This window comes from Mesocricetus auratus, unplaced genomic scaffold (genome assembly GCF_017639785.1).
Source record: "Mesocricetus auratus isolate SY011 unplaced genomic scaffold, BCM_Maur_2.0 Super-Scaffold_15014, whole genome shotgun sequence".
Taxonomy (NCBI): domain Eukaryota; kingdom Metazoa; phylum Chordata; class Mammalia; order Rodentia; family Cricetidae; genus Mesocricetus; species Mesocricetus auratus.
The window spans coordinates 2,636,715-2,662,624 of record NW_024429186.1 but is presented as its reverse complement, the minus strand read 5'-3'; the positions used below and the strand labels follow the sequence as shown (position 1 = coordinate 2,662,624).

Below are 25,910 nucleotides of genomic sequence, written 5' to 3'. Positions count from 1 at the left end.
CTTCAGGGTCCTCGGGGTCCACCAGGTCAGCTGCCTCAGGGACTCAATGAAGCACCCTGAATCTAAGCATGGAGCTCAGCTCAGGGACGGATGCAAAATACTCCACGCACAACTAAAAACTCAAATGTGTGCTATGAAGAGGAGGAGGAGGAAGAGGAGGGAGAGCAGAGGAAGAAGGAGAAGGAAGGAGGAGAGGGAAGAAGGGGAGGAGAGAAGAAGAAGGGAAGGAGGACAAGGAGGAGATGATGAAGAAGAAGAAGAAGAAGAAGAAGAAGAAGAAGAAGAAGAAGAAGAAGAAGAAGAAGAAGAAGAAGAGGAAGAGGAAGAGGAAGAAGAGGAAGAGGAAGAGGAAGAGGAAGAGGAGGAAGAAGAGGAAGAGGAAGAGGAAGAGGAGGAGGAAGAAGAAGAAGAAGAAGAAGAAGAAGAAGAAGAAGAAGAAGAAGAAGAAGAAGAAGAAGAAGAGACAGCTTTGAGAAATTGACTTTGAGAAATTGTTCTCTAAATTATGCTGGTGAGCTGGCTCAGTGAGCAAACATACTTGAGTTCAGTCCCCAGCAGCCACATCATGGAAGATGACAGACAGCTGATTCCTGGTAGTTGGTCTCTGACCTATACACACACACACACACACCACCCTCACACAATGTCATGCCTTGTATACGTGTACATGTGGCTGGGTTTTTAAACTTGTTCTAAATAACGGGAGGCTGAGGAGAAGGCAATCAAATTATTAGTCTCAGACCTGAATTTTTGTTTTGTTACAAAACAAGAATGGGTCAGGCAGGTGGAGTGAGAAGATTCTCTTGAGTTTATGTTATCACTAAGTCAGTGTTAGTGTCCTGGTTTTCATATCTGCTTGAGAATGTGTGAGAACGGTTTTGTTTTTCAGAAATGAATGTTGATGTATTTAGGGCGACATTATTCAAGTGGTTCAGAGTAATGGAGCATGTTTGAATATAGAAACACAGAGGTCATTTGCAGAGTGCAGTGTGTGAGGTGTTACTTAACACTTGGGGAACTGGGTGGGGTGTATGTGAGCATCTAGTGACACATTCTCACAAATCCTTTCGTAAATGTCAAAATTGGGGCTGGAGAAATGGGCTCAGGGGTTTGGAGCACTGGCTGCTCTTCCAGAGGTCCTGAGTTCAATCCCCAGCACCTACACGGCAGCTCACAGCTCTCTATAACTTCTCTTCCAGGGGATCTGATGTCCTCATACAAACATACCTGCAGGCAAAACACCAGCGCACATAAATAAAAATAAATTATTGCTGGGCGTTGGTGGCACACGCCTTTAATCCCAGCACTCGGGAGGCAGAGGCAGGCAGATCTCTGTGATTTCGAAGCCAGCCTGGTCTACAGAGTGAGTTTCCAGGACAGCCTCCAAAACAATACAGAGAAATCCTGTCTCAAAACACCAAAAAAAAAAAAGTAAAATAAAATTTCCTCTTGCAAATAAAAATAAGAAGGGAGAGCAGTTTCAACAAAGTGACAGAAAATCAAAGCTAAACTCAGTTTCTGCCTGATGGTGGGATCAAGTCACACAGGTGCCCAAGACAGTGGAGTGTCGGCCATCAGACACATGGGAGGGGTAGCTGGTTGGAGCAAGAACCAGCCTCCTGGAAACTGTGGCTCTTGGTTCCCAACTTCCCGCCAAAGCTGAGCCCCTGAGGTTGGTGGAGACTCACTGACATGTCAGAGCAGAGCTTTGGAGGCCTCTCCGAGACAGCCGGCACACACCCAGGGGCTCGGTTTGGTATCTTCTGTGTGCAAATTGGAACCCCACGGGCTCTGAGGTCGCCGAGGTGTGACTTGAGGCACAATGAGCAGCGTGAACAGCAGCTAGTTTACTCACACCAGTCTACTGGAGGGTCTCGCCGCACACAGCCACGTGCCTCGGCGGTCTCCAGCAGGCTCCCCAGCGTCTCGTCCCGCCCCATCCCAACGTACAGCCTGTGGCACCTTCCATCTGACATAGTAACCCGTTGTTGGCCCGTTTCCTGGCGGCGGGCTCAGCCTCTGTTGACCTCTCTGATAAGTGAAAGAATGAAGAAAATCCTCCTGGGGAGGCCGAGGGATGTCGGAGAAATCGGAAATCTGGGAACGATGTGTTATCTGTAAACCTTCACTGAAATGCAATTTAGACACAATTTTACACCAAACACTCATTGCCAGTGAAGGTGTTTACGTGTGTAAACAGCCTCTGGGAGCCTCCTCTAAGACGGCCATGGCTGAAAGTAGAGTCCTTTCCTCTGCCAGGGATGAGATGGTGGAGCCCTGTTTCTGGTGGCATTGCTTATAATATATATTTTCATTTTGCCTTCAAGCAGAGCGAATGGATTTTTTTTTTTGGTAAGTGAGCGACCTCACAGATTAGCTGCGTTATTTGTGACTTAGTGGAGCAGTCATTTGAAATATTAAAAATGTTTCCCCGACTCGAGCTGATTCCAGTGCCTCAGCAGCGACATGGTGCCGCCCGTCTAACTAATGAGTAATAAGCATGCATCCTCTGCAGCTGGGAGGGAAAGGCTGGCCTCCCCCTCATCCTTCTCTACAGAGAGTCGCCGTGAAGTCAGTGAGCAGACGTTCCTCTTTCCTGTTTTGTGTCTACACTTAGCAGTGGATACGATTCTCCTCGCTGTCTCCGCCCATCATTTTCCCTACGCCTCCTACTCTGAAGGGTAACTGCAGGCAACATAAGGGATGCAGAGGCAGAGCTACTGGCCATGGAGGGTGGGGAGGAGCCTACTCTTCAGAGCTTTCCCCCATTTTTATCTGGGGTGTTTGCTTTTAGATCTTTTTTCAGATATATGCTTTTTTTTGTTTTTTAACATGTCTCTCCTCATCTGTGGTTTGCCCTTTCATAGAGAAGAGTGTTCTAATCTTAATGGGTGGCGCTTTTGGTGTTGCGTCTGAAGTCGTCACTGATCCCAGCACCTGGATCTCCTCCCACCGTCTTCCAGTTGGATAGCTTGTGTTTTACTTTTAGGTCTGGTTTTCAGTTAATCTGAGAGGTGCGTACGCTCTGTCTAGACTGACTCTTTCATGCGGTGTCCATGATTTCAAACCTACTTTTGTTGTTGTTGTCGTTGTTGTTATTAGTTACTATTGTTACTAGTTTTATGAGCCGGAGTGTTCTGCCTGCATGCGTGTCTGTGCACGGTGTGTGTGCCTGGGGCCCACAGAGATCAAAGAGGCACTAGATCCCCCTTGAACAGGAGTTGCAAGTATGTACTGCCCTCTGGGTGCTGGGACCTGAACTTGGGTCCTCCTCCGGATGACTAGCCAGCGCTCTTGGTCCCTGAGCCACCTCTCCAGCCTCCAACTTGTTCTTTCTAATACCTTATGCAATGGCCACGCCCGTGTATGACGGGTCTGGATTAAACCCACAGCCCTTCCTCTCCCTGTCTTTCCTCCCTGTCTGAGGAGCTATTGGCGGCTCATGGATACTGTGGGAGGAGAAGACAGTTTTCTTCAGGGAAGTAGACTAGCCTTGCCCCAGATTCACTTATTTAAAGGACGAGTTGCCCGTCCTCCCTCAGAGGCCCGTGGCTGGCTCTTTGCTGGAGGAGATGTAGAGGTCACACGCGCTCATTTAGACACCCTTTGGTCACCTTGGCCTCTGACTTCACATCGAAGGGAAGAGAAAGGGACAGGACGGCCATAGGATAGCCCAGGGAGGTATCCAAGCTGGACTTGCCTGCACCATGCTGCCAAATCATTGACTGGCGGCCAGGTTGTGCTCACCACGTGGGCACATAAGTTTCGTTCCTCTGAGATTCGGAAGAGCTTCTCACATCACAGACAGGTCAAGGGAAACCGTTCCCCTCCTGAACAATGCTTTGGAAGTCTTCCCTGTCTCTCCCCCTTGCTACCTGCTTATTTCTCTCTTTGATTGTGGCCAGTTTGCAACTCTTATTTTCTTCATTTATGGTCCTGTTCCCTGGGTTCCTAAGTTCCTGCAGGTGGCCATAGAACCAGCATTACCAACTTGCGGCCCAACTTCTGGTGCATCTGAAGCTAGGCCTTTTCATTGCTGACTCTTTATAATCTTAGGATGGGAAGCATCCTACCTGGTTAGGCACCACACTTCCATCCACGTCCTTATACTGAGATTGATCTCTGTGGCACTTCCCTTCTGTAATCTATCCCATTCTTACATCCCATTCTTCCCCCTAAGTTTTCTGCCTTGCTCACTGTCTTCCTCTAACTCTGAACTGGTGGCCTATCCTGGGGGCCACCCACCTGACCTATCCTACTGGAAACTCTCAGGTTCCCCACCACGCACAGACGCTGTGGTCTGCAACCCTCCTACAGTTTCCTATCAGTCGGCAAGCATTCCATGGTTGTAATTTCCACGTCTTTTTCCAGCTGAGAGAGCTACCGGGGTAGACATTTTAACGCAAGCTGATTGGATGCCGGTTTCCACAGCCGTCCGCCTCTAATTCACTAGACCATAAGAACATAGCTTATATGCTTTTCAGTTTCAGGAAACAATAATTGCCTCAGTGGAGGTCCAATACCTGATCTATTATGGTTTTGTCCCAGATGTGTCCAGCCTGTGGTCCACAGGCTAAGCGTGTTTCCAAACCATCAACTTACTAAAAGCACTGGGAGATTTTCTTTTGTAGTCTGGCTGTGAGGATCTCCAGCATGAGCTTTGTAGGTGGCAATATCATGCTGTAATGTCAAGAAGGTTGGGCATGCCTGGGCTGTCAAGTCTGATGATTTATGAAGCTGATGACCTCCTCCCTGTGCCTGCTCAGGTCAGGAGACATGCCCCAACTTGGCCTCTCACAGGGTGAGTCACAAGCTCACTCTCCCTCACTAGTAAAATGGGGAAATTTGAGTCCCTGTCCCCTGGGCTCTGTGGATAAATGTGTAAAGTCGTCACCTGGTGTAGAGCAGTGTCACGGGGAAGGTGACCACGGTGCCAGCCCTTCCCCTGGCGGGAGATGACAACAGGGAAGAACAAACATCATTTACACAGTGACTGGGCCTTGTCAGTCTTGACATTTCATTGACTTAATTAACACATACTCATTCATAGATGCCGAACATGGTTATTTTTTTTAAGTGGGTGTATTACTTTACTTTCTCCACTCTGAGATGGCTTGTCTTAAAAAAAAAAAAAACCAAACAAATTCACTGTCTCAATGCTATTCTGAGGGATTTCCTTCATTTTGTTAACATTTAAGATTTTCCCTCTCCTTTCAGTCACGGGGCACTGCCTTGTCTTGTTTGAGGCGCGTTTCTTTTCGGTCTGCTCAGAGCGGAGAGCCCACCCTCCCGGGACAGTCTGAGCTGCTTACATCTGTTGCCATCATTTCCTGTCTTGCTTTTGTTGTTGTTGTTTGTTTGTTTTGCATTTCCTATGATTCTTTCCTGTTTCTTTAGGGCACTTTAGATTTTAAGTTTTACTTTGCATGTGCACGAGTTTTTCCGCCTGCACTTGTGCACGTGTGTGCGCCGTACATGCATGTGTGTGCACCGTGCATGCGTGCATGTGTGTGCACCGTGTGTGTATGTATGTGCACCGTACATGTATGTGGGTGCCTGATGCCCAAGGAGGTCAGAAGAGGGTGTAAGATCCCCTGGAACTGGAGTCATGGATGGTTATGAGCCCCCCCCCCCATGTGTGTGCTGGGCACCAGATTCAGGCCCTTTGCAAGAGTAGTCAGTGCTCTTTTTCTTTTTCTTATTAATTGTTTTTTACATTCCAATTCCAGTTCCCCCTCCCCCCTGTCCTCCTGCAACCTTCACTCCCCACCCTCCCACCTCCCATCTGCTAGGCCTCCCCTAGGAAGTCTACTAAGTCTGTCCCATCATCTCGCTGAGGCAGGACAAAGACATGTCTCCACCCCACACACCCCCGTGTCTCTGCTGAGCAAGGCGTCTCTCCATAGATACCAGCCGGTGCTCTTGACCACTAGGCTGTCCCAACAGCCCTTCCTTCCTGTTTCTTTCATTATTTGTCTTTGCCATGAGAATTGCGTTTCATTTTGGCTTAACGCTCTGATCCAGGTACTCGGAGAGCTCGCGAGCCCTAGGAAGTAGTAAAGGCTACACATCTTCAGTCACTGACCCCAAGGACACCGCTTGCTTGCTGTCTGGTCCCGGAAGTGCTCTCCACTATACCTCCCACCCCCAGCTTGTCTGACATAGCTTCCCATGCCCTCTGTGGTGGTGGTGCCTTCCCCAGGCCAAAGTATCTGGGACCTCAGAGCCCAATGTTATTTTTCGGCGTCTTGTCCAGGAAGAAGCACGGAGCACGTTTGAGGGTTGATGGCTGAAAACTGCCCAAAATAAAATAAAACAAAATAAACAAAACTATTGCTGAAGAGGCACTCTGATTATTCCGATGCTTTTAATGCAGAGAACCTTAGTCAGATTTCATTGAAACTTGCACTGAAAGAGCCAATTACACAGAGAAATTGGAGGAGAATCCTATTATGAGCTCCTAGCCCTGCGTTACCTGCTTACTTTAATGTCTAGAGATAAATGATAAGGAGACCAATTTCCATTTCCCTAAACGCCAGGCAGGACCCTGGGCCTCTCTCCCCATCACTTTTATTGAACGTAGCAGTTCACCCAGGACCCAGGCGTTGAAAATTGCTCAAGATAAACATTGTATTTTAAATTACTCCAGGCAACCAGGCAGACTGGAAAAAAAATCATTTGAACAAATTGAAAACTGAAATGTTGATATCAGATATTAAATTAATGTAAGTGAGATTGAAACAATATCTAATTAAAATAATTTGAAAAATGGCTTAGAAATTGAAGCTGACGTTGGCTTTTACCAGCCTGTCATTATTATCACCCAAGGGCTGAGCTGCCGCTCCCTGGCCCTCTCCCTCACTTGCCCTCGGATGCCCGCCTGCCCACAGATTCACGGGAGACCCTCACGTAAAAGTTTCATTTAGTTGCCTGTTTGTGTTGTCCGGGCACCAGAATCTCCAGCACTGACGAACTGACCTCTTTTTCTGTCGCAAGGACGGTGGCATCAGAGAGTCCCTGCAAGACCTCCCTGCCCGTGCCTCCATTTATGAGGGGCCTTTGGGGCTTCAGAGCGAGAAGTCAGAGCCACCCCAGTGTGTGGCTGTAGGTGGGGGTGGCTGCAGACTCCATCAGGACCTCCAAGCAGAGCTCGGGAGTGTGAGCAGTGCCCCGAGGCAGCAAGCAGTCCGATTAAGGCGTCGGTCCGGGTTCTGCAGAGGACAGGACCCCCATCCCCTCAGGACACACGTGTAACAGTTTTCACGCAGTCGAGCATCGGATTTTGGTCGGTCCTGCAGCTGTCCTGTCACTGGAAGGATCTGAAAGAGCAGTTTGTCATGTGGACAGTCACTGACTGGGACCTGGGAGGCACGGTTTCCTGCAGCAGCTGGCATCAGGTCCCAGGAGGAGGTATTTGTACCAACCGTTACCTGTCTTCAACCACTCAGGTAGAAGAGCAGGCATCATGGCCTTGTCTAGACCAGGTCTCCATGAGGGTTATAGAAAGTCGTGAGAGCATGAACAAGGTCCAGAAAGCTCGTGGGCGGGCATGCGCATTTGTTCCTGTCGTTGGTTTCGTGGGAGGTCCTTGGGTTTTCTCGCGCCCAGATTCCCATGAGGCTCTGCTCAAAGCTCAGCTCTCGGACAAACCCGTAGTGGGGAGGGCGCTGAAGCACCTCAGAAAATGACAAGGATCCCCAGTGCGCGTCGGTTCGCTGGAAGAAACAGATCCGAGGCCTGCCCCTTGGTCAGAACACCCTCCAAATGCTGGGACAGAAATGAGCATCCTCGGCGTGTCTAGCGATCACGGGGTATTCAAGACCCTAAACGCAGAAAGAACCGGAGCCCAGAGACCTCAGTGGACGTCTGTCGCTGACTTTCATCCTGAGAGCATCTCCCCAAACTTAGGTCCTCATGCATGACCCTGTAACTTGTGGAGAGGGTAGAGAGCAAGCCCCGGGGCCAGCTGGCTGCATCCATGACCGCGCGGGCCCCACCACATAGATCCCGAGCGAGCCCCAGGTGTGGAACCATAACCATTGGGCACAGATGGCGGACCCACCATTCCCCTGGGAGGACGGTGTTTGCACTCAGTACTGCAACTGTTAGGGAGAAGGGTGCTCGTGAGGTTGGATCTGTGATCTGCCGGAGCACATGAAGGGGCCTGGTCCCCAGACCCAAGCTGCAGGGTCTCCACAACACAGGGCAACGACGGGACATCCAAGAAGATATCGGTGAGGGCCCAGCATCAATGGGGTAGTAGGAACCAGACCAGCGCCCTTTCTGCAATGAACGCTTGCAAATAAAGATACACGGACAAAGGGGTTTACTGCATGGCTCACAGTCTCACCCTACAGCTTCCATGATGAGATTCAAAATTTTTTCCTTTTTCTTTTTCTCTTAAATTTTGTTTTATTTGGGGGTAGGGCTTTGCAGGGACAGGGGGGGGGGGATGTGAAGAGATGGGAAAATGAGTGGGATCAGGATGCACAACGTGGAAGATACATTGAATAAATAAAAAGGAAAGTTTAAAAAAAACAGTAGCAACAAACCCTTGTCATAGAAACTGCTTTGATCTTTCAGATGGTGCTGGGACCCGGTGCCAGGTCCTAACAAATAGCACGCCACACTGGGGGCCAGACTTCCAGCATGTGGGCCTTTGGGGACAAAACCATAAACAAACTCAAGGAGATACCATGCGGATGTGTGCTTTAATAAGAAGGGTTAAACAAAGAACAAGAGTTAAAGTGCTTTCAGATGAGTTTTTCATCTTGGAGCCTCACTAAGGCTAATTTAGGTTAATGCGAGAGAGTATTTAGGGCAGTCTACAGCAAGACCCAGGACGCACAGACCCCAGGAAGACTCAGGGTGCACAGACCCCAGCAAGACCCAGGTGCACAGACCCCAGCAAGACCCAGGACACACAGACCCCAGGAAGATGCAGGATGCACAGACCCCAGGAAGACCCAGAATGCAGAGACCCCAGCAAGACCCAGAATGCAGAGACCCCAGCAAGACCCAGGACACACAGACCCCAGGAAGACGCAGGACGCACAGAGCCCAGGAAGACTCAGGGTGCACAGACCCCAGCAAGACCCAGGACACATAGACCCCAGGAAGACCCAGGACACACAGACCCTAGCAAGACCCAGGACACACAGACCCCAGGAAAACCCAGGACACACAGACCCCCAGGAAGACCCAGGACACACAGACCCCCAGGAAAACCCAAGACACACAGACCCCCAGGAAGACCCAGGATGCAGGAGCAATAATGAGTAAAGAAGTGTAAGTGGAAACTGTCTAACAGAGTATGCATTATAAAAGAGCATCGTCGTGTGAGGCCAAAGCAAGGGAAAGGCACAGTAAACCTGCCAACAGTGACATCAGGAGTGGGGTGTATGTGAAGAGAGGCATGGTGTCTGAGGTGTCCACAGTGAGGGGAGACTGTGAGTCCTTGCTGACGGGCGAGTGTCCCACACACCAGCATGGAGGCACAAGTCTAAGCCACCCGCAGGACCAGGAGATTGTGAACATTTACTAACAGGAGAGTCGGCCAGACAGGATTCTAAAACCTCCAGAGCCATGGCTGAAAAAAAAAAAGGAGAGAATTCAAGTTTTTGTATAAAAGGACAATGTAGGGTGCTAGGAATAAATGTGAATACAGTAAAAAAAATTCACTATAAATGTAAGTGAGCAAAGGCTACAATTAAAATAGGTTTTCTGCGCAGGCGATGGTGAGGGCCTTGGATCCCCAGCCCCCGCTGGTATGGTAACATGTGTCTGTAACCCCAGCACAAAGGAGACAGAGGCAGCTCCCTGGTGCTCCCTGGCCAGCCACCATGGACAAAGCGTCCATCTCCAGGTCCAGTGAGAGAACCTATCTTAAAATAAAATAATGTGGAAAGGAATAGGGGAAGATTTGTAATGTCGGTCCCTGACCTCCTTACGTGTGTGCACAACTGCATAACACACACACACACACACACACACACGCACACACGCACGCACACACGCACACACACAGAGGTTATCAGATTGAAATACGCTAACTCAGTGCCAGAAAAGAATGCTCTGGTAGCCCTGTGTGGAGGAGTGCTGGGGTGAGGCCGCCACTGTCACGCTGCAGCGTGGCAGCATCCAAGTGTCAGCGAGACACTCTCGTGACCAAGATCACTCTCTGGCTAGTCCTGTACATCCGGCACAGAATACGCCACTGTGAAGACACATGACCGTGTGGCCACAGGGAATGTTTGCCGTATTGTACCTGTACATTATGGCGAAGGATTTACTTAATAAAAAGGGGACACCTGTGACTAATATATTGTGCTACCAGTGCTGTCAGTAGCCTGGACAGCTCTTGACAGTAGAGAGGGCTTACAGGTCAGGAGGTAGCGCGTGCACACTTTTAATCCCAGCACTCAGGTAGCCAAAGACGGCTGGACTCTTGAGTTTGACGCCATCCCTGGTCTACCTGGCGAGTTCTAGACCAGCCAGGGTTGCACGGTTATTCCCTGTCTCAAATAAATAAATAAATAAATAAATAAATAAATAAATAAATAAATAAGTTAATCGACCAACCACCCAAACAAATGCCACTGTGTTTTTAGCTGTAGGTGTATAGTTTCCCTATTGTTTCAAAAATCATTGAATTATCAGACATTTTCACTAGTTTTTGTGTATCTAGACAGACATGACCCAGCTGTAACTGCACACAGGGAACAAAAGAAAGCTGAAATTGCACCTCCATAAAAAGCCATTATTTATTTAATTACACTGTTAAGATCGTAAAAACAAAACATGATTGATACCAAAGTTTTCAACAAAAATATTTTGATAAAGCTGTGCTTTTGTCGTTCTTTATTAAAATTCAGTCAATATCAGTATTTGTGTAAAAATAAAAGCATGTGATTTCGGCACCATACCCACAGGTTTGCTAATGGGATAAACTGGGGCTGGGTCTCAGGCTTGCCGTATCGTGACCAACTTGTATAAAAATGGGCATTAGGAGTGTCTGGTGCAACAAGTCCCCCTAACCACGGCTTCAACACCCACGTCTTTTGGTTACTCACCATTAACCACCATCGGATACAGTCGATGGAAAGTTCCAGAAATTCATAGGTATCAAATCTCATGCAATTCTGAGCAGTATAATAAAATCTTACGTGTTCCCTCCTGGTCCCAGCAGGAACTTGACACTATCTCTGTTCCTCCAGCTTCCAGGCTGCCTGTGCTTCCTGCTTAGGGGATCAGATCCACCCACTGTCACAGCCCCTTGATGCTCTGTACACTTATCCCCAGCCACACGGCACAAAACGATGGCTACTGGAACTCATAGGTGTCGGCGTGAGTAAGGAGGTGACAAACCAGTCCACTGGGACCAAGATAGGTGGAGAAAGTCTCCTTCTACAACTGATGCCCTGCTAGCTCAGTCGGTAGAGCACGAGACTCTGAATCTCAGGGTCGTGAGTTCAGGGCCCACACTGGGCCACCAATGGTAGAAGACTTCTTTTCATCTATCTCGGTCCCGCTCGACCAGCTTCTCTCTGCTCTTTGGGTCCTCGAAGCCGCTTGATTAAATAACCACTCTGAGGTTTAATATCTATTACGATGGTTTAGTCAGCGGCCCAGGCTTCTTACTGGCCAACTCTCTCTTACTTATTAAACCATTTCTATTAACCTGTGTATCACCACGTGGCCTTGGCTTACCCGTGGTGATGCCCTGGATACATGGAGTCTCCTTGACTCCACCTACTACCTCTCTCTCTCTCTTGCTGTTCGGATTTCCAGCCTGGCTTCATTCTGTTAAGCCACTGGCTGAAACCGCTTTATTTATCAGCCAATAAGAGGAACACATAGTCGCGGCACACAGAAGGACGTCCCCCTTACACGTCTGCCCCAGAGAAGCTACCATGATTTCTCTCTAAGGTTCACCACAGGTGTGTGTAGAGGGGAGTGTGACACACAGACAGGATCTAGTCCTCGGGGGGGGGGGCAGGTTATAACGTTTTCCACATGGTACCGGGCAGCTGACCTGCAGAATGCACTCGGTGACGATGAGCTCTGCACTCGTGAGCACTTCCAGAACCAGGGGTGACGGGCAATGAGCGCAACACACTCTCAGGCCCCTACGGAAGTGGTACGGTTCACAGAAATCTCTCAGTTCCCCATGATCCGAGAGTTGAGATTTGACCTGTCAATTCATCCGTCTCTTCTGCTACCTGAGATCCTGGGGGTATCCATGTTCCACACCTGCACACACACACACACACACACACACACACACACACACACACACTGATGCAGATGGCTTCCCAGGCAGCGCATTCCTCGGGGGCAGATGGAGCACGTATGAACGGAGAGGGCAGCTCTGACATATGGAGGTAGTTGGCACTCTGCTGCAGGTCATCGTCCAAGTCTGTGGGGACTGGAAGGGAGTGCAGGAACGGAGAGCTGCAGCTGGATTCCACACGTATGGCTGGTTAGAACACTAAGACTGGCCAGTGAGCTAAATGAGAGGAACCCAAAGAGGGAACTAATAGAGTCCCAAGGCTGAGCAACTGAGAACTAGAAGCATCAGGGAAAGACAGGTGTGGGGAGCAGATGGGTGACTGGTGGTGCTATCTTGCTTGTACAAATAAAGCCTCTCTGAAGATCAGAGGGCAGAGCTGGCCACTAGCGAACCATAGAGGTCAGGAAGTCTGTATAGACAGACAGGAAGTGAGATGGCTGGGACTCGCCAGGGATTTCCATCATAGAGGATCTTCCTATATTCCATACTTGAAGCCTAGGCATAGGAGTATGGATAGTGGGAAGCCCCACCAAGGGATCTTTCCACAAAGACAAGACCACCGTCCATGGGCAGTCAACTCCCTGGGTAACTCTTCACCTAGGTAGCTTTCCCAGCTCAGCTTGCCAACAGAGGGACTCCATTAAGTTGTCCCCATTGTAATTCAGATTACGAAAGAGACTTCTGCACATTCTTTCAGGTTAAAATATCAGGGATAAAGAGAAGGGGCAAAATTACTCCGCTGTCGCTGCGTGCTTAATTATATGGAAGCTGCATAAATTGTCAAGTGCAAAGAATTATTCTGATAAATTAAAATACTAATTAAATAGGCTATTGCAGAATTTTGAGAACATTACAGGGTTCCGCTTCTTCAGGCAATTTGCATATCCTTCATCTGGTGAATTTAATTTTAAAGGACTTCCTTTTTGTGTGTGTTTGGAAACCCTTTTTGTCTCGCGTGAAGATAAAGAAACGGGCTTTCTGCTTTTCTGTCTGCCTTGGTTGAAGGAGTTTCTTCCGCTAGCCCCCACGCTGTGCTAGCCCACCGGTCGGCTCTCGTTCATGCTAGCTCCAAGTCCAAAGCTTAACCGAAACAAGAACTCAGCTGAAATTTGAACACGTGCCTGAACAAGACATTTCCAATAGCTGAGCCGAGCGAGAAAATGACAAGACCACCTTGGGGGTTCTTAGTAGGAATGAAGGCTTACCTAGAATGTGATGATTCTCATAGGCTGTCCTCTGACCTTTACATGTGCGCTACGGCAGGGAAGTGCCCCACACTAAATGAATAGATATAAATAAACAAAATAATAAAACAAAATAAGAATTTTAAATAAGCAAAACTTAAAAAAAATAGTAAGCAGGCAGAACGGCTGGGGTGCTTAAGATAAATTCCCAACATAAGCATAGACAAGAAAAAAACGGCAACCTCGCCCAGCCTATGTTGTCCGCTCCAGTGAGAGCCTCCCAAGCACAGCACAGGGAACGAAACAAGGAGAGGCAGGCACGGCTGGAGACCTGAAGCCAGAGACACGAAACAGAAAGAGCTCAGTCATGGGATCCATGGCCACTGCTCCCTGGCAGAGCTAGAAGCCACTTACAGAGTGGACGGAAGGCAGAAGGGATTCCTCTGGGGGAAGTGCAGGAAAATAGCTTATGGAAGATGGCTGTCCTTCTAAATCCTGCTCTCCAGCTACCTCTCCAGGGTACCAGTGGACTTTCTGATGACAGGGATGCTTCAGGAAGACGTCTCTGACTTTGAAGAGCCATACACGAGCCCAGAACGGTGGGCACCGTGACTGAACACATTTCTGCAGGTCTCTAGGAAACCTCGGCTATTGGTGACCTTATTCAACCCAGGTCCCTTCCTCCCCTCCCTCTCTGGCTGAGTTACCAGGAAGGCTCAACTTTACTTATCATCTAGGACTTAACCTTCCCCTCTGACACGTAATGTGTCTCTCTTTCTTAGCGAAGACCATGGGCAGGTTCACCTCTGTCATTTGCATTTCGATTGTTTCAAAGCTTATCGGGAGCGTAACTGTGTCATTTCTGTGGGTCTCCAGGAGACCTCGGCTGTTGGTGACCTTCTGCTTTCAGCTTTTACATAGGGTAGTGACTAACAGAGGTGAACAGGGGTCCAGTGTCCTCTGTTCGCCCATAGCTGACCCTAAGCTGACTCAAGGTACATTTGAAAGTGGGCCTTCATTAGAAAAAGTGTCTCACGAAAGTTGCAAGACGGGGGAGACCCTCCCTGTACTGACAGTTGGGTCGTGGACGGTGGACTGACCAGAGGACTGTTCACCAAGCATGGATGTGACCGACTCCATAGTTTAGGGAAAGTATCCTGAGAACAGCCTTACCTAGGGCTTTAAGACGTGGGATGGCAAGGCCTTGGTGGAAGGATGGGGAGGCTCTGCCAGAGATGCCAAGTACTAGGAGGGACCCTAGGTGAGCCCGGTGTCCTAAGGGGTGGAAACAGAGGCAAGTCAGCACAGCAGGGCCATCAATAAACACCAAAGGCTCCCCCCCAACCCGGTGACCAAGCAGACCACAACTGTCCCAGGACACTGGTCACTGGTACAAGGAGTTCACATGTGAGAGCCAAGATAGCGTAGACATGGGATTCCATAGAGGGTTCGGCTGGCTTGACAAGGCAGAGGGCCGTGCCCTTAACCAGAGACAGCCCATCCCTGCAGTGCACAGGCTTTGAGCTGTGTCTGTCTGCTGAAAGGATCAAGGCCTCCTTCGCAAGTGTCCTCGGGGGAGCTTGGGAGAAACGAAAGACTGTGCTGGGTAGTAAAAGGGTCCCTTAGACCCCTCCACCAGGAGCTTCAACCAGTCTACTGGAGCCCCCCCCCCCCCACACACACCTGGTATTCCCACCCCGGTTACGTGGTTCCCTACCCTTACACCTGACCCCGAGCCTTTCCACCTGGTGCCCTACCTGGGACCCCCTCTTACATACACACACTTCAGAGTGGTCACAGTCAAAAATAAATCAATGCTTCAGGTAGACCAGTGAGGGTGTTACTCTTTATGGATTGCCACAGGCCCTAAGGACAGAGGCTGTGGGTGACAGTGACTTGGGCTCCATAGCTTAGAGACACGGCTTTTCCTCATTAGTACACTGGCTGGGAACTGTTAGCCCCATTTCCAGAGTACGCTTGGGAGCCTGCGGTGTACTTGGGAAGGCTCCAAGGAGGCAAGCTGTGTGAACAGAGCCCGCCTTGGAGCTCAGCTGAAGCAAGTGCTCAGTGGACGCTTGATTATTGCTTACTGACTCCGTTATTTAGATTTCAAACATACACTTAGGTTAGGCCTTAGGTTGGCTTGAGAATGAACCAGGTCTTTCCTTTCTTCCTTCTTTATTATTTTATTGTTTTTTTTTTTTTGGATTTTACGAGATAGGGGTTCTCTGTATTGTTTTGGAGGCTGTCGGTCCAGCCTAGCCTAGAACTCACAGAGATCCGCCTGCCTCTGCCTCCCGAGTGCTGGGATTAAAGGCGGGCGCCACCACCGCCCGGCTGTTTTATTGTTTTTGAGACAGGTTCTCATGTAGCCCAGGCTGACCTCAAGTTTGTTACGTAGCAGAGGGGATGACTGCGAACCTCCGATCCTTTCTTGCTGCACCCCAGAGCTTGCTGTCCACTAGACAAGCATTCTACCAAATGAACTGCATGTCACCCTGGGGCTCTGCACTCTTAAGACCCTTCACCCGCGCTCTTGTGATGGGGCCACTCAAAGTCAGACGACGTCTCGCTCACCCGTCAATCCTCTTGAGCTGGCCAGACTATACACAGCTTTGGGGGAAGCGTGCCCAAAGCACGGCGGCGTTCTTCTGGTCAGGCAACTAGAAAAGTGCCGAGCTCTGGGTGGCAAAGCAGGGTCTCCAGCCGGGAACAGGCATGGTTTGTTGCGTGGCTCTGTCCTCCAGGGTCTAAGCACACGGGGTCTCGTGGACTGAAAATGCCTCGCCCAGCAGCGACGGGCTGGACGCTGAGAGGCCATGCTGCCAGCCAACCAAGCCGTAACGAATGCTGTGCAACTGTTTGCAGTTGTTTGTATTGTTGGCTGAACTTTGGTTCCGCCTTATTTATCAAAAGCCGCTCTTGCGTACATGTACACATCAAGCGGAAATTTCCAGACTGGCTGAGCTGAAGAATTCCGAGGTGCTTTCGTACTTAGAGCTCTCACCCAAGAGCATTTATCTGTGGCTTCCCAGGACAGCATCTCCAGGCCACAGGGGTGACGGTGGCCTCACTTCTTACATACAGGGTTACAGGGCATCCTCGTGGTCTGCAAGGTCAGCTGCCATGGAATAGTTGCCTGTCAGCTAGTGCCCTTGCAGAAGTTTGGAGGAATTAACCTTCTCAGCCCGGGCTGCTTCTGTAACTGAGTTCCCACAGGAGCAGTCACCCAGATAGCTCTGTGCTGACTTCCCATGCCAAGGCGACACCAGGGAGCCCCAGAGACGCTACCCACCGGGCCTAAGATGCTCTCTTACCTGTCTCGGGAGAGCTTGTTGACACTGGATTGGATTATTCAGCTTAATTAACATATAGGCTGGCTGCTTTTTATGAAAAATCTCCGAGTCTGAAATCTCTGCTCTCTAGCAAGAACTGGAGTGTTTCTAGATTCCATCTTTAAGCTCTTGGTCAGCCTATTAGGATAGTTGCTGTTAACCCACTAATAGCCACCAGGTCAGGACAAGAGCCCATGAAAACTAACCACTTTATACCTCAGGGAACAGTCTCTTGCTATCCACGTCCTAAACCCGTGTGCCACTGCCTGCATCCCTCATCTCCCCACTGTTTGAGAGGACCCTAAAGCACTCCAGCCCCGCCCTGGGTGGCTTTATGTCCGCCTTGCTCTTACAGTACAGTGGTAATTACCTATGGTAAAAAAAAAATAATGTCCATTTGTTAAAAGGGGGATTTTTTTATCTATAAGGCAAGGGAAGGCCCTGGAGGTAGAGAAGGCAGGCAGGCTGTACTGTGATCTCATTTATACCCCTCTGAAAGATGTAATTTCATTACCCAAGATTCAGGCAGGTGTATTACAGAGAGAGGTGAGAGCAACCGCTTTCTTCTCACTGTCTTGTTCTGGGCTAATCACAGTCGTGGTGCCCTGTTATATTCACAGGGCTTTCTGTGAAATTCTGGCCTTCTTTTTTTTTTTTCCTGTATTTCTGAAATGACATGAGCTTTCTCCAAAAGAATATTTCTACCGAATCATAAACCAAGGTCAATTGCCTGGTGACACACATCCTCTCTGGGAAGTGGAGTGTGCTGGGTCTGCCGCCCAAACTGCCCAGGGCCTCATTTGCATCCACTAATTGTTTCCCAAGCTTGTTTCTCCTGGCGTGATATCAAACAGAATCCGTCCTCTGAAAGTCTTCCTCGCGAGACGTCGGGAGGAGATGAGGGCAGGCTTTTGTTGGGACAAAACTGCCGTAGGATGTTCCTGATAGGGGCATGGATTAAAGGGGAGTAAAATAACCCTCGGACCCTGTGATGTGAGCCCACTCGGGCTGCTCTTCCCAAGTGGGCGCAGTGCTAGTTTAAACAAAAGTTACTTCTCAGTGGGCGTACAAATATCATTGCCCCCATTCTAAAAGAAGACTTTACAGCCCACGAAGTCTGTCTGCATACAACGTCCCATCAAATCTCCAGTGGCTGGAGGCTGCCTAGAAGGGCATGCTCTCCTGATCCTCCTGCCTCTGCCTCCTTCAACCGGCGAATGGTGTGCTCTCAAAGACGATACAGACACTGCGTGACAGCCCCGAGGTTGTGAGCATGAGAGAGCTGTCCCCGTTACTCATCTGTCACGTGGCAGCATGGGTGAGAGAGAGAGATGTCCTCTGCCCTCCCCTCCCCACTTCCCAGGTGGCAGAGAGCTGTCCCTGAGATCAGAAGAGCAGGAGAGCTGTGGCCGCCCCCCTCTCCCCACCTGTAACACTTGGGAGAGCAGGCAGAGTCAGCAGCATTGGTGGAGGTGTCGGTGAGCCAGCCCGATATTATGAGCACGGAAGAGCTGTGCCCATTCCTCACCGGCCATGCTGCCACATGGACGGGAGAGAGATGCCCTCCACCACCACCCACCAATGCCTGAGTCAGGTGGGAGAGCTGGCCCTGTGGTCCTAGGAGTGGGGAGAGGTGGTAGCCCTGCCCCTCCTCTGCTGCAGCACTCAGGAGAGTCGCCCCTACACCGTGCCTGGGCAACACGGTAGAGCTGGCCTTGAAGGAGTAGGTATGGGAGAGCTGACCCTGAGGACATGAAAACTGAGAACTGGCCCTGCCCTTGCTCCTTGCTGCAAGGGGTGAGCTTGCCAGGGCAATGCAGGAGAGCTCACTCTGGTGGTGAAGACAAGAGAGAGATAACCAGTGGGCTGACCAAGCCTGCAACAACCCAGGTCCAGAACCAGGGTTCCAGGTTGGCCCACCCCACATGTGATCTGCCGGAGCACGTGAAGGAACAGGTCCTGCAGACCCAAAGCATCAGGCAGGATCTCCACAACACAGGATGACAGCAGGATAACCAAGAAGAGGTCCCAGTGAGGGCCCAGCATCGATAGTGTAGCAGAAGCCAGAGGCCCTGAACCAAACAAATGACTCTTTGCAATGAACACTTGCAAGTAAAGAAATATGGACAAAGGGTTTACTGCGTGACTCACTGTGTCACATGACGAGATTATTTCCCCCTCTTTTCTCTTTCTTTTTTATATTAAGTTTTATTGGGGAGGGTTGCTTCAAGGACAGATACAAAAAACAGGAAATGAATGGGATGGAGATACATGATGTGAAAGACATAAAGAATAAATACAGAGAAAGTTCAACAAAAAGTTACTATGAGCATAAATGAGCTAGTGTCTTTGTGGTGTGTTTGAGCATGGAGAGGTGCTTAGTCTTACTGTAACTTGATGTGCGGTGTTTTATTGATACTCATGGAGACCTGGCCTTTCCTAAACAGAAATGAAGGGGAGTGTTTTGGGAGGTAGAAGCAGAGGGGGCTTAGGGGGTAGGGACTGAGAGGAGAGGAGGGAGGGGAAACTGTGGCCAGGATTAAGATAGATAGATAGATAGATAGATAGATAGATAGATAGATGATGCTGTAATGATAAACGGCACACTTGTTGAGGATATAGGTAACTGTTTATTGTAGAAATTACTTACAAGAGAAAATGGGCAACCCAGATGAATCAAGTAGCATTCTCTACCACCGAACCAGAAGCCAAAAAGAGAGCGAGTGCAGCTCCGCCACAGTCTTTTATAAGAACCCCCGTACATGCCTCTAGCCACGCCCAAAAGTGGGTCTGGCTAGTGACATAGTTCACTGCCCTTTCATGATCACATCCGTATGCACCTCTAGCGCGCCACATGGCTAATGGCGGATTCCTAAGTCTCTTCCTACAGATAGATAGATAGATAGATAGATAGATAGATAGATAGATAGATACATAGATACGTAGATACGTAGATACATAGATTCATAGATAGATGGATGATGGATAGATATATAGATAGATGACTGATAGATGATAGATAGGGAGATATAGATAGATAGATGGATAGATAGATAAATGGATGGATGGATGGATAGATTTAAAAAGAAATGCTTGAGGTGTTTTATCTGAGGCAAAGCAGTGCCCGAGTGCAACAGAGGGTCCCCAGTACTCAACTGTTACTCAACATAGCACCTCCGTTAGGTCAGGCTGCCCAGACAGTTTCAGTGCCCGAGTGCAACAGAGGGTCCCCAGTACTCAACTGTTACTCAACATAGCACCTCGTTAGGTCAGGCTGCCCAGACAGTTTTTGGGGGGAACTTGTCAGTAAAGGAGATTACTCTCAAATGCCCTTTTTATTCTGACCACCTTCCTTGGATTCTTTTTCCCTCACAGTTGACAACAAGGACCAGCTGGAGAAGACTTCAGGATTGACCATCCTTCAGAGCGGAATCGGGCCGGTGAGTAGCGTGAGGCATATCCTTACAAGGGGATGCCATCATGTCTAGTGCCATGGTGCTTGCTGGTTAACTTGTGAAATCCTGGAGCATAGGTTTGGTTCATTGTGTGGCTAATCCAAGTGGCATTTTGTCGGCTCAGGTGGTAGGAGATCAGTCCTCCCAATGTTTACAGATGCTGACTGACTGTGTAGGCAAATGTGACTGTTTGCGTTGCCTTCGAGATCATAGTTTGGTATCTCCCCAAGAAAAATCTGTCACGCTTAAGCAAAATAGGAGGCTCCAGAAAAGACGATGTCTTATATTCCTTTAATTATTCAAAAAAAATGAGGAAATCATTCTTTCCTCGGTAGTTTGGTGTCTTTGTTATTTAAACATGCGGGTTTGAACAAAAGCACAGAGGTCTGAATGTACCCATGAACTGACTTGATGCTGTCAACTCTTTGGTGTGGGGCCATTGCCTCCCTGCTACCAGAGCAGATGCTACGTCTTCTCAGTGCCTGCTGGTGGCCACTGTCTTGGCTGAGTGACAGTGTAATGAACTGTGCATGTCACAGTGGCTGAGGTTCCTCCCGGGAGCTGCACGTAGCCACTCATAAGTCAGCATGGGCCTGAGCCAATCTGTGCTCTCCTGACTGAGATTTCAGATTTCACAGCGCTTGTCATTAAAGTTAATTAAGTATTAAGGAGTGCTTGTTTGTAAGTGTTCCCTGCTATACATTAGCTTGTCCTGGCGGAGCCACTCAGAGACTCGAGGACTCCTCAGCCAGATCTTTGACTCCTGGAGCCAGTGGCTGCTTAATTGGTGGCTGTTCTCAGAGGTCTGGTTTCCAGGTAGGCTCTGAAGAGGGCTTGAGTGCCTGGGGGTGTCCTGGTTGTTGACAGCAAAGTGTAGGAGAGTCAGCCTACAACTGATAGACACTTCTCAAAGGACATTCTAAGAGCTTGACGAATGCCACTCTTCTCTGTGTTCTCAAAGCCAGGGTGGCCCATCCTGGGTCGGCAGAGCAGGTATCAGCCGAGGACACTCTGGCGATTTGCTATTTCTTTAGCAGCCAGTGAAGAGGAAGAAACAAGCCAAGTGTCTTGGGGCTTCCAGAGCCACCTATATACAAGTGGGGGGGGCAGTGGCCATGCCCGGGAGAGCACGTGCAGTGTGGTGGCTGGAAATTTGGGTGCTTAGACGTCACTGCCTGTCTCCCGGTGGGGACACGCTCATGTGCTGGCCTCTGCTTCCAGTTCAGTTTCTTCCTCAGGGAGCAATGGTGGCGCCCAGGCATTGTGAGCAGCCAAGGCTTAGGCCACAGTCATTGGTATGACCTGGCTCAAGTGTGTGAGCCATTTAGGAAGCCGACAGCAGGTGTACGCTAAGACCCAGTATTGCATGAGAGGTGACAACTGCGACTCAGGCACTCGGTTACTGAAGACGCTACCCTTATTGCAGTGTGGCCGCCAGCTGCTCCAAGACAGCCAGGATGTAGGGGTCGGCCTATCCCATTGACCGAGCCACGCCTGGTTGTCAAGCACCCCCCGTAATGAGGAATTCTTTGTCCCTGCTGGCCCCTCCACCCTTCAGCTCCAAATGAACACACGGATGCTATATTAATTACAAAAACTGTTGGCCTGTGGCTTGGGCTTCTTCTTGGCTAGCTCCGTCTCAATTATTAAGCCATTTCTATTGATCAGTGTATTTCCACATGGTCTTGGCTTACTCGTGCTCTCTTCCCGGGCTCTACATGATGACTCTGTCTGCGTACGTTTCCCCCAATTCTCCTCCTCCCGCCTGCCTTCCTGCCTCGCTGACCAAACACCGTTTTGGTCATCATCCAGGCTGGCGGGGCGGAAACTTTCATTAACACCCCCCAGGCTTTGCTCGGCTTCTTTCATAAGACTCATACTCCCTGTACCCCGCCCCGGGCCCCAAGGACGGGCTCTACAGCGGCCTCCTCTGGATGCAGCGGCTTGTGTAGGAGGTGGGAGGTTGGAAAAGCGGCGTCCTCACCCTTCCCAAATGGCCCGCCTTGTTCTACCCCCACAGCCTCTGACCCCCAGGCTCTCTCCCACTGCGACCATGTGTGTGTCCCGTCCTAAGCACCCACTCCCACCTGGTAGCGATGGCCCCTGTGCCTTCGCCGTCTTCCGTCTCACCCGGTGGCCCCGTGCGCAATGGTGTGTCCACCTCACGGGCTCCGTATCCTGTACTGTAACAAAGGTTAGTCTACCTCAGGAGACCTTGTGCCAGAAAAAGAAAACTGGAGACAGCATTTTGTGAGTGCACCTCATGTGCGTGCGTGCGTGTGTGTGTGTGTGTGTGTGTGTGTGTGTGTGCGCGCGTGCAGGTGTGTGTGCTTCTTCTTCCATGGCTCTCGGTTTGACCACACCCCGTCACCCAGCATTAAACTGTGAGGCCGGTCCTCAAGTGTCCCTGTAAGTCTTCTCTTTCTTTGTCTCTAACTTGCGATGAAACTCGAACGGTGACAATATTTTCTTTAGGTAGCACTTTTATTTTTCCCATCTCTAGGGTGAAAAACTGTTTAGTATTTCTGTCTGTCTGTCTGTCTGTTTGTTTGTTTGTAAACTTATCTACGTTGTCTTCCTGTTGTCTCCCGGCACTCTTCCCACCGTGCCCCGTGCCTTCTTTAATCTTTTTAGTGATGCTAAGCCTATTTGTTCCCTAATTTTACCTGTATTCTCGCAATCTTTTCCAATCTTAGGCTGCCGTGTCACACCTGCAGACCAGCTCGTGGCGGCCTCCTCTTCTTGTGTTGTTTTACGGTGGCTTTGGCTTGCTTTGCTTTCTATATGCTTCATTGTCAAATGCGACTTTGTCTTCAGCGAGGAAGTGTTGCTTTTCTTTTTATTAAACATGAGTTTCTTGGCTTTTACATTTTTCAGTTTTATGTTTGTTTGTTCGTTTGTTTCGGTTTTAAAAGAGGGTCTTACTCTGTAGCCCAGGCTAGCCACAGACTCAGCCGTCTTCCTGCCTTAACTCCCGGGGGTGGATATCATAGGTATAAGCCACCACACCTGCCCTCCATGTGGGGTTTCTGTGTAAGGGGGGCTGTGCTAACCCTCTATGCCACGGATCCAGTTTCGTAGTCAGCCTCCCACTTGAAGTTTCTGCGACTCCCTAGATTAGCCGAGGATGTCCTGCTCTCTGTCCTCAGGTGAGGTGGCTCTTGAGGGTTAGCAATCTCAACTTTCCCACCTCACCCAAGTCCGTATTGCTGTCTATGAATATGGAAACCCCAAGTCCCGAACCCTAAGTCCTACATGTTAGCCTTCAGGCATTTCTACTGGCCTGTCCTTAGGGTTCTGACGGGATACACCCTCAGCTGCAGCCACTCAGAGAAGAGGCCCTGCCCACCTCCCATCCTTCTCTCTCTCTTTCTCTCCCTCTCTCTTGTCTGTTTCTCTCTCTCTCTCCCTCTTTCCTCTCTCTCTCTCTGCTTTTGTGTCTCCTGCTGCTCCTGTCTCCGGAGGCTGGTCTCCTCCCTTCCTTTTCCCCCTTTTATCATCCCTTTCCTTAATTAAAAAAAACCCCTCTGCTTGAGCCCTGCTGCATGGCATCAAATGCTGCTCTTTTCTTAAATTGCATCTCCTTATAGGTATCAGATCTCTAGCTGTAACCTCAGCATCTGGCCACGACCTTGCCTTGACCTCTCCTAATCTTGGGCTCCTGGATAGTCCCCTCTCTTCCTTCTGTCCTGGGGTTCTGCATCATGTGGGTTCTATGCAGCCTCTGTGTCTACCTGGTAAGAAAGTCCCCACCTTGCGGCTCACCGTCCCACTCGTATGTCCCCCGAAAGGCAGTGCTCAGGGCCTACCGTGCGCTCCACAGGCCTTCGAACTGAAACCACAGCAGCAAGCAGGATGGGCAGAAGTTTGTCCTCTTCTCCTTACCTGGGAGCTGGAGTTCCTGGAGGAGATGTTCACCTTTCCCTTTCGAGACAAGCCGCAAAGATCTCCAGTGCCGGTTCTGGACTCCCAGGGCCGATACGGACTCACTGAGCCCGGTCTCTTACAGTCAGTCTGTCTGTTACATACACGTCTTGGAGCCTGCGGTCACCTGGGTTTGCCACCCCCGTCAGCATGTGACCCAGTCCACCTGCTGAGCCCTGACCTCCCACAGGAGGTCCCTTTGGCTTATTCAGACCCATGTTCTCCCCCGAGTCTCCTTGTTCGATGTTTTCTGGCCTCATTCACCCCAAGCTGTCCCTACTGTCATGTGTTCAGCCTTCACCAGCTTTCTGTGCCAAAGCCCCGTGACCCTAACCCCGCAACCTGCTGCTCGAGCCCCATCCACGTGTTCTGCGAGGAAACCAGTGTCTCACTGGAGATGCGTTCTCCCCGGGTAGACTCCTCCCAGCAGGGACCTCCTTGCCGACCTCAATCCCACCTTTCTGCCGTGCGGTGACCACTGCTCCTGAGATTCAAGCCAGCAGCCTCTCAGGAGCACAGAGTCCGGCCACGGTGCTTCCGGAAGATGGCCCCTTGTTCCAAATATCTGTGTTATAATCCTCTTGCGTCAACCAGCGGCCACTCCGGAAGCTGGTGCTCCTCGGATCTTTAGGAGTTGGCTGGCGTCACCGCTGTGGCCTTGAGCCCAGCTCTCCACACGTTCCCTCGGCACATCCCGTGCCAGCTCTAGGCTGGAAGCTTGCTCTGACAGGCAGAGAACATTTACAGTAGCAAAACGGGAAGGAAGGGCTCACGCTGAGAAGATTTTAGGAAGTTAATCATATCTTTTTCGTAATTTTAATTCTCTCATTCAGTAAGCCCGATTTTGATTTTTTTTTAAAGAGTGTATTTCTAATTCTTCTAATTCCGGACTCTGTAATGTAAAAAAAAGCAGAGTGTGATTGCTAGGAATCTTACAGCATTTACAGATCTTCTCCAGGCACTTGTGATTCACGCGTGTGATGACAGATAGCAGAATTAAAAACCTTTTAAGCCAAATAGGAATATCTCAAAACAAAATTAAAAAAGAGGAAAGAAGAGATTGTGGTACACACATTCCGAATGGATGGGCGGTATTTTGATGTGTTTCAAAATCTAATTTCCGATACCTTGGAAACTTTACACATTACTCATATTAATGAAGCCACATCTCCTCCAGGGGACAATTTTGACTGGAGAAAAGCTCAGGGTGTGCTAAGAAGCCAGACTAGATGATTTCCACCGGGCGTGGTTCCCACTCACTGCGGAGCAGGGCGGCTCCCAGCTCCGATGCTAGTCAGACAGAAGAGCTGCAAGGCGTATCTGCCCAGCCTTTAAGGCAGACAGCGTAGCCTGGCCCAGCATCACTGTGATGGCCTCAAAGACCACAGCACTATGGAGAAGCCCAGAGCTCAAGAGCATGAACTACTCCAGGGGAACTGAGCGCCCCATGCTGGAGAGGGACCTCCCAGCCACTAGCGTGGTGGAGGGCAGTTGTGGATTTTCAGGAGCCTCCCCCAAAGTTTCCAAACTTCTCCAAGGGTTGGGAAAGTTCGCCTGTACAGTCTGGACAGCTGTATTCACAGCCTCGCAAACCCTCTGTCACCAACCAGTTCCATGTTTTTGCTGCCTCTGCTCATCCTAGCTTCAGGGCAGAATTTTGCTCAAAGAAAGATGATCTTGGGGCTGGAGAGATGGCTCAGTGGTTAAGAGCTCTGGCTGC

The 25,910-nt window shown here is 49.8% G+C and overlaps 1 protein-coding gene across 1 annotated transcript in view; it reads left to right on the top strand.

The window, feature by feature from the left end:
• Ptprn2 (protein tyrosine phosphatase receptor type N2) overlaps positions 1 to 25,910 on the top strand; it is a 653,364-nt gene that overhangs the window by 394,212 nt on the left and 233,242 nt on the right. The window contains 1 exon segment of the mRNA XM_040742316.1: positions 20,187 to 20,251. Within this exon segment, the coding sequence (XP_040598250.1) occupies positions 20,187 to 20,251 (65 nt within the window).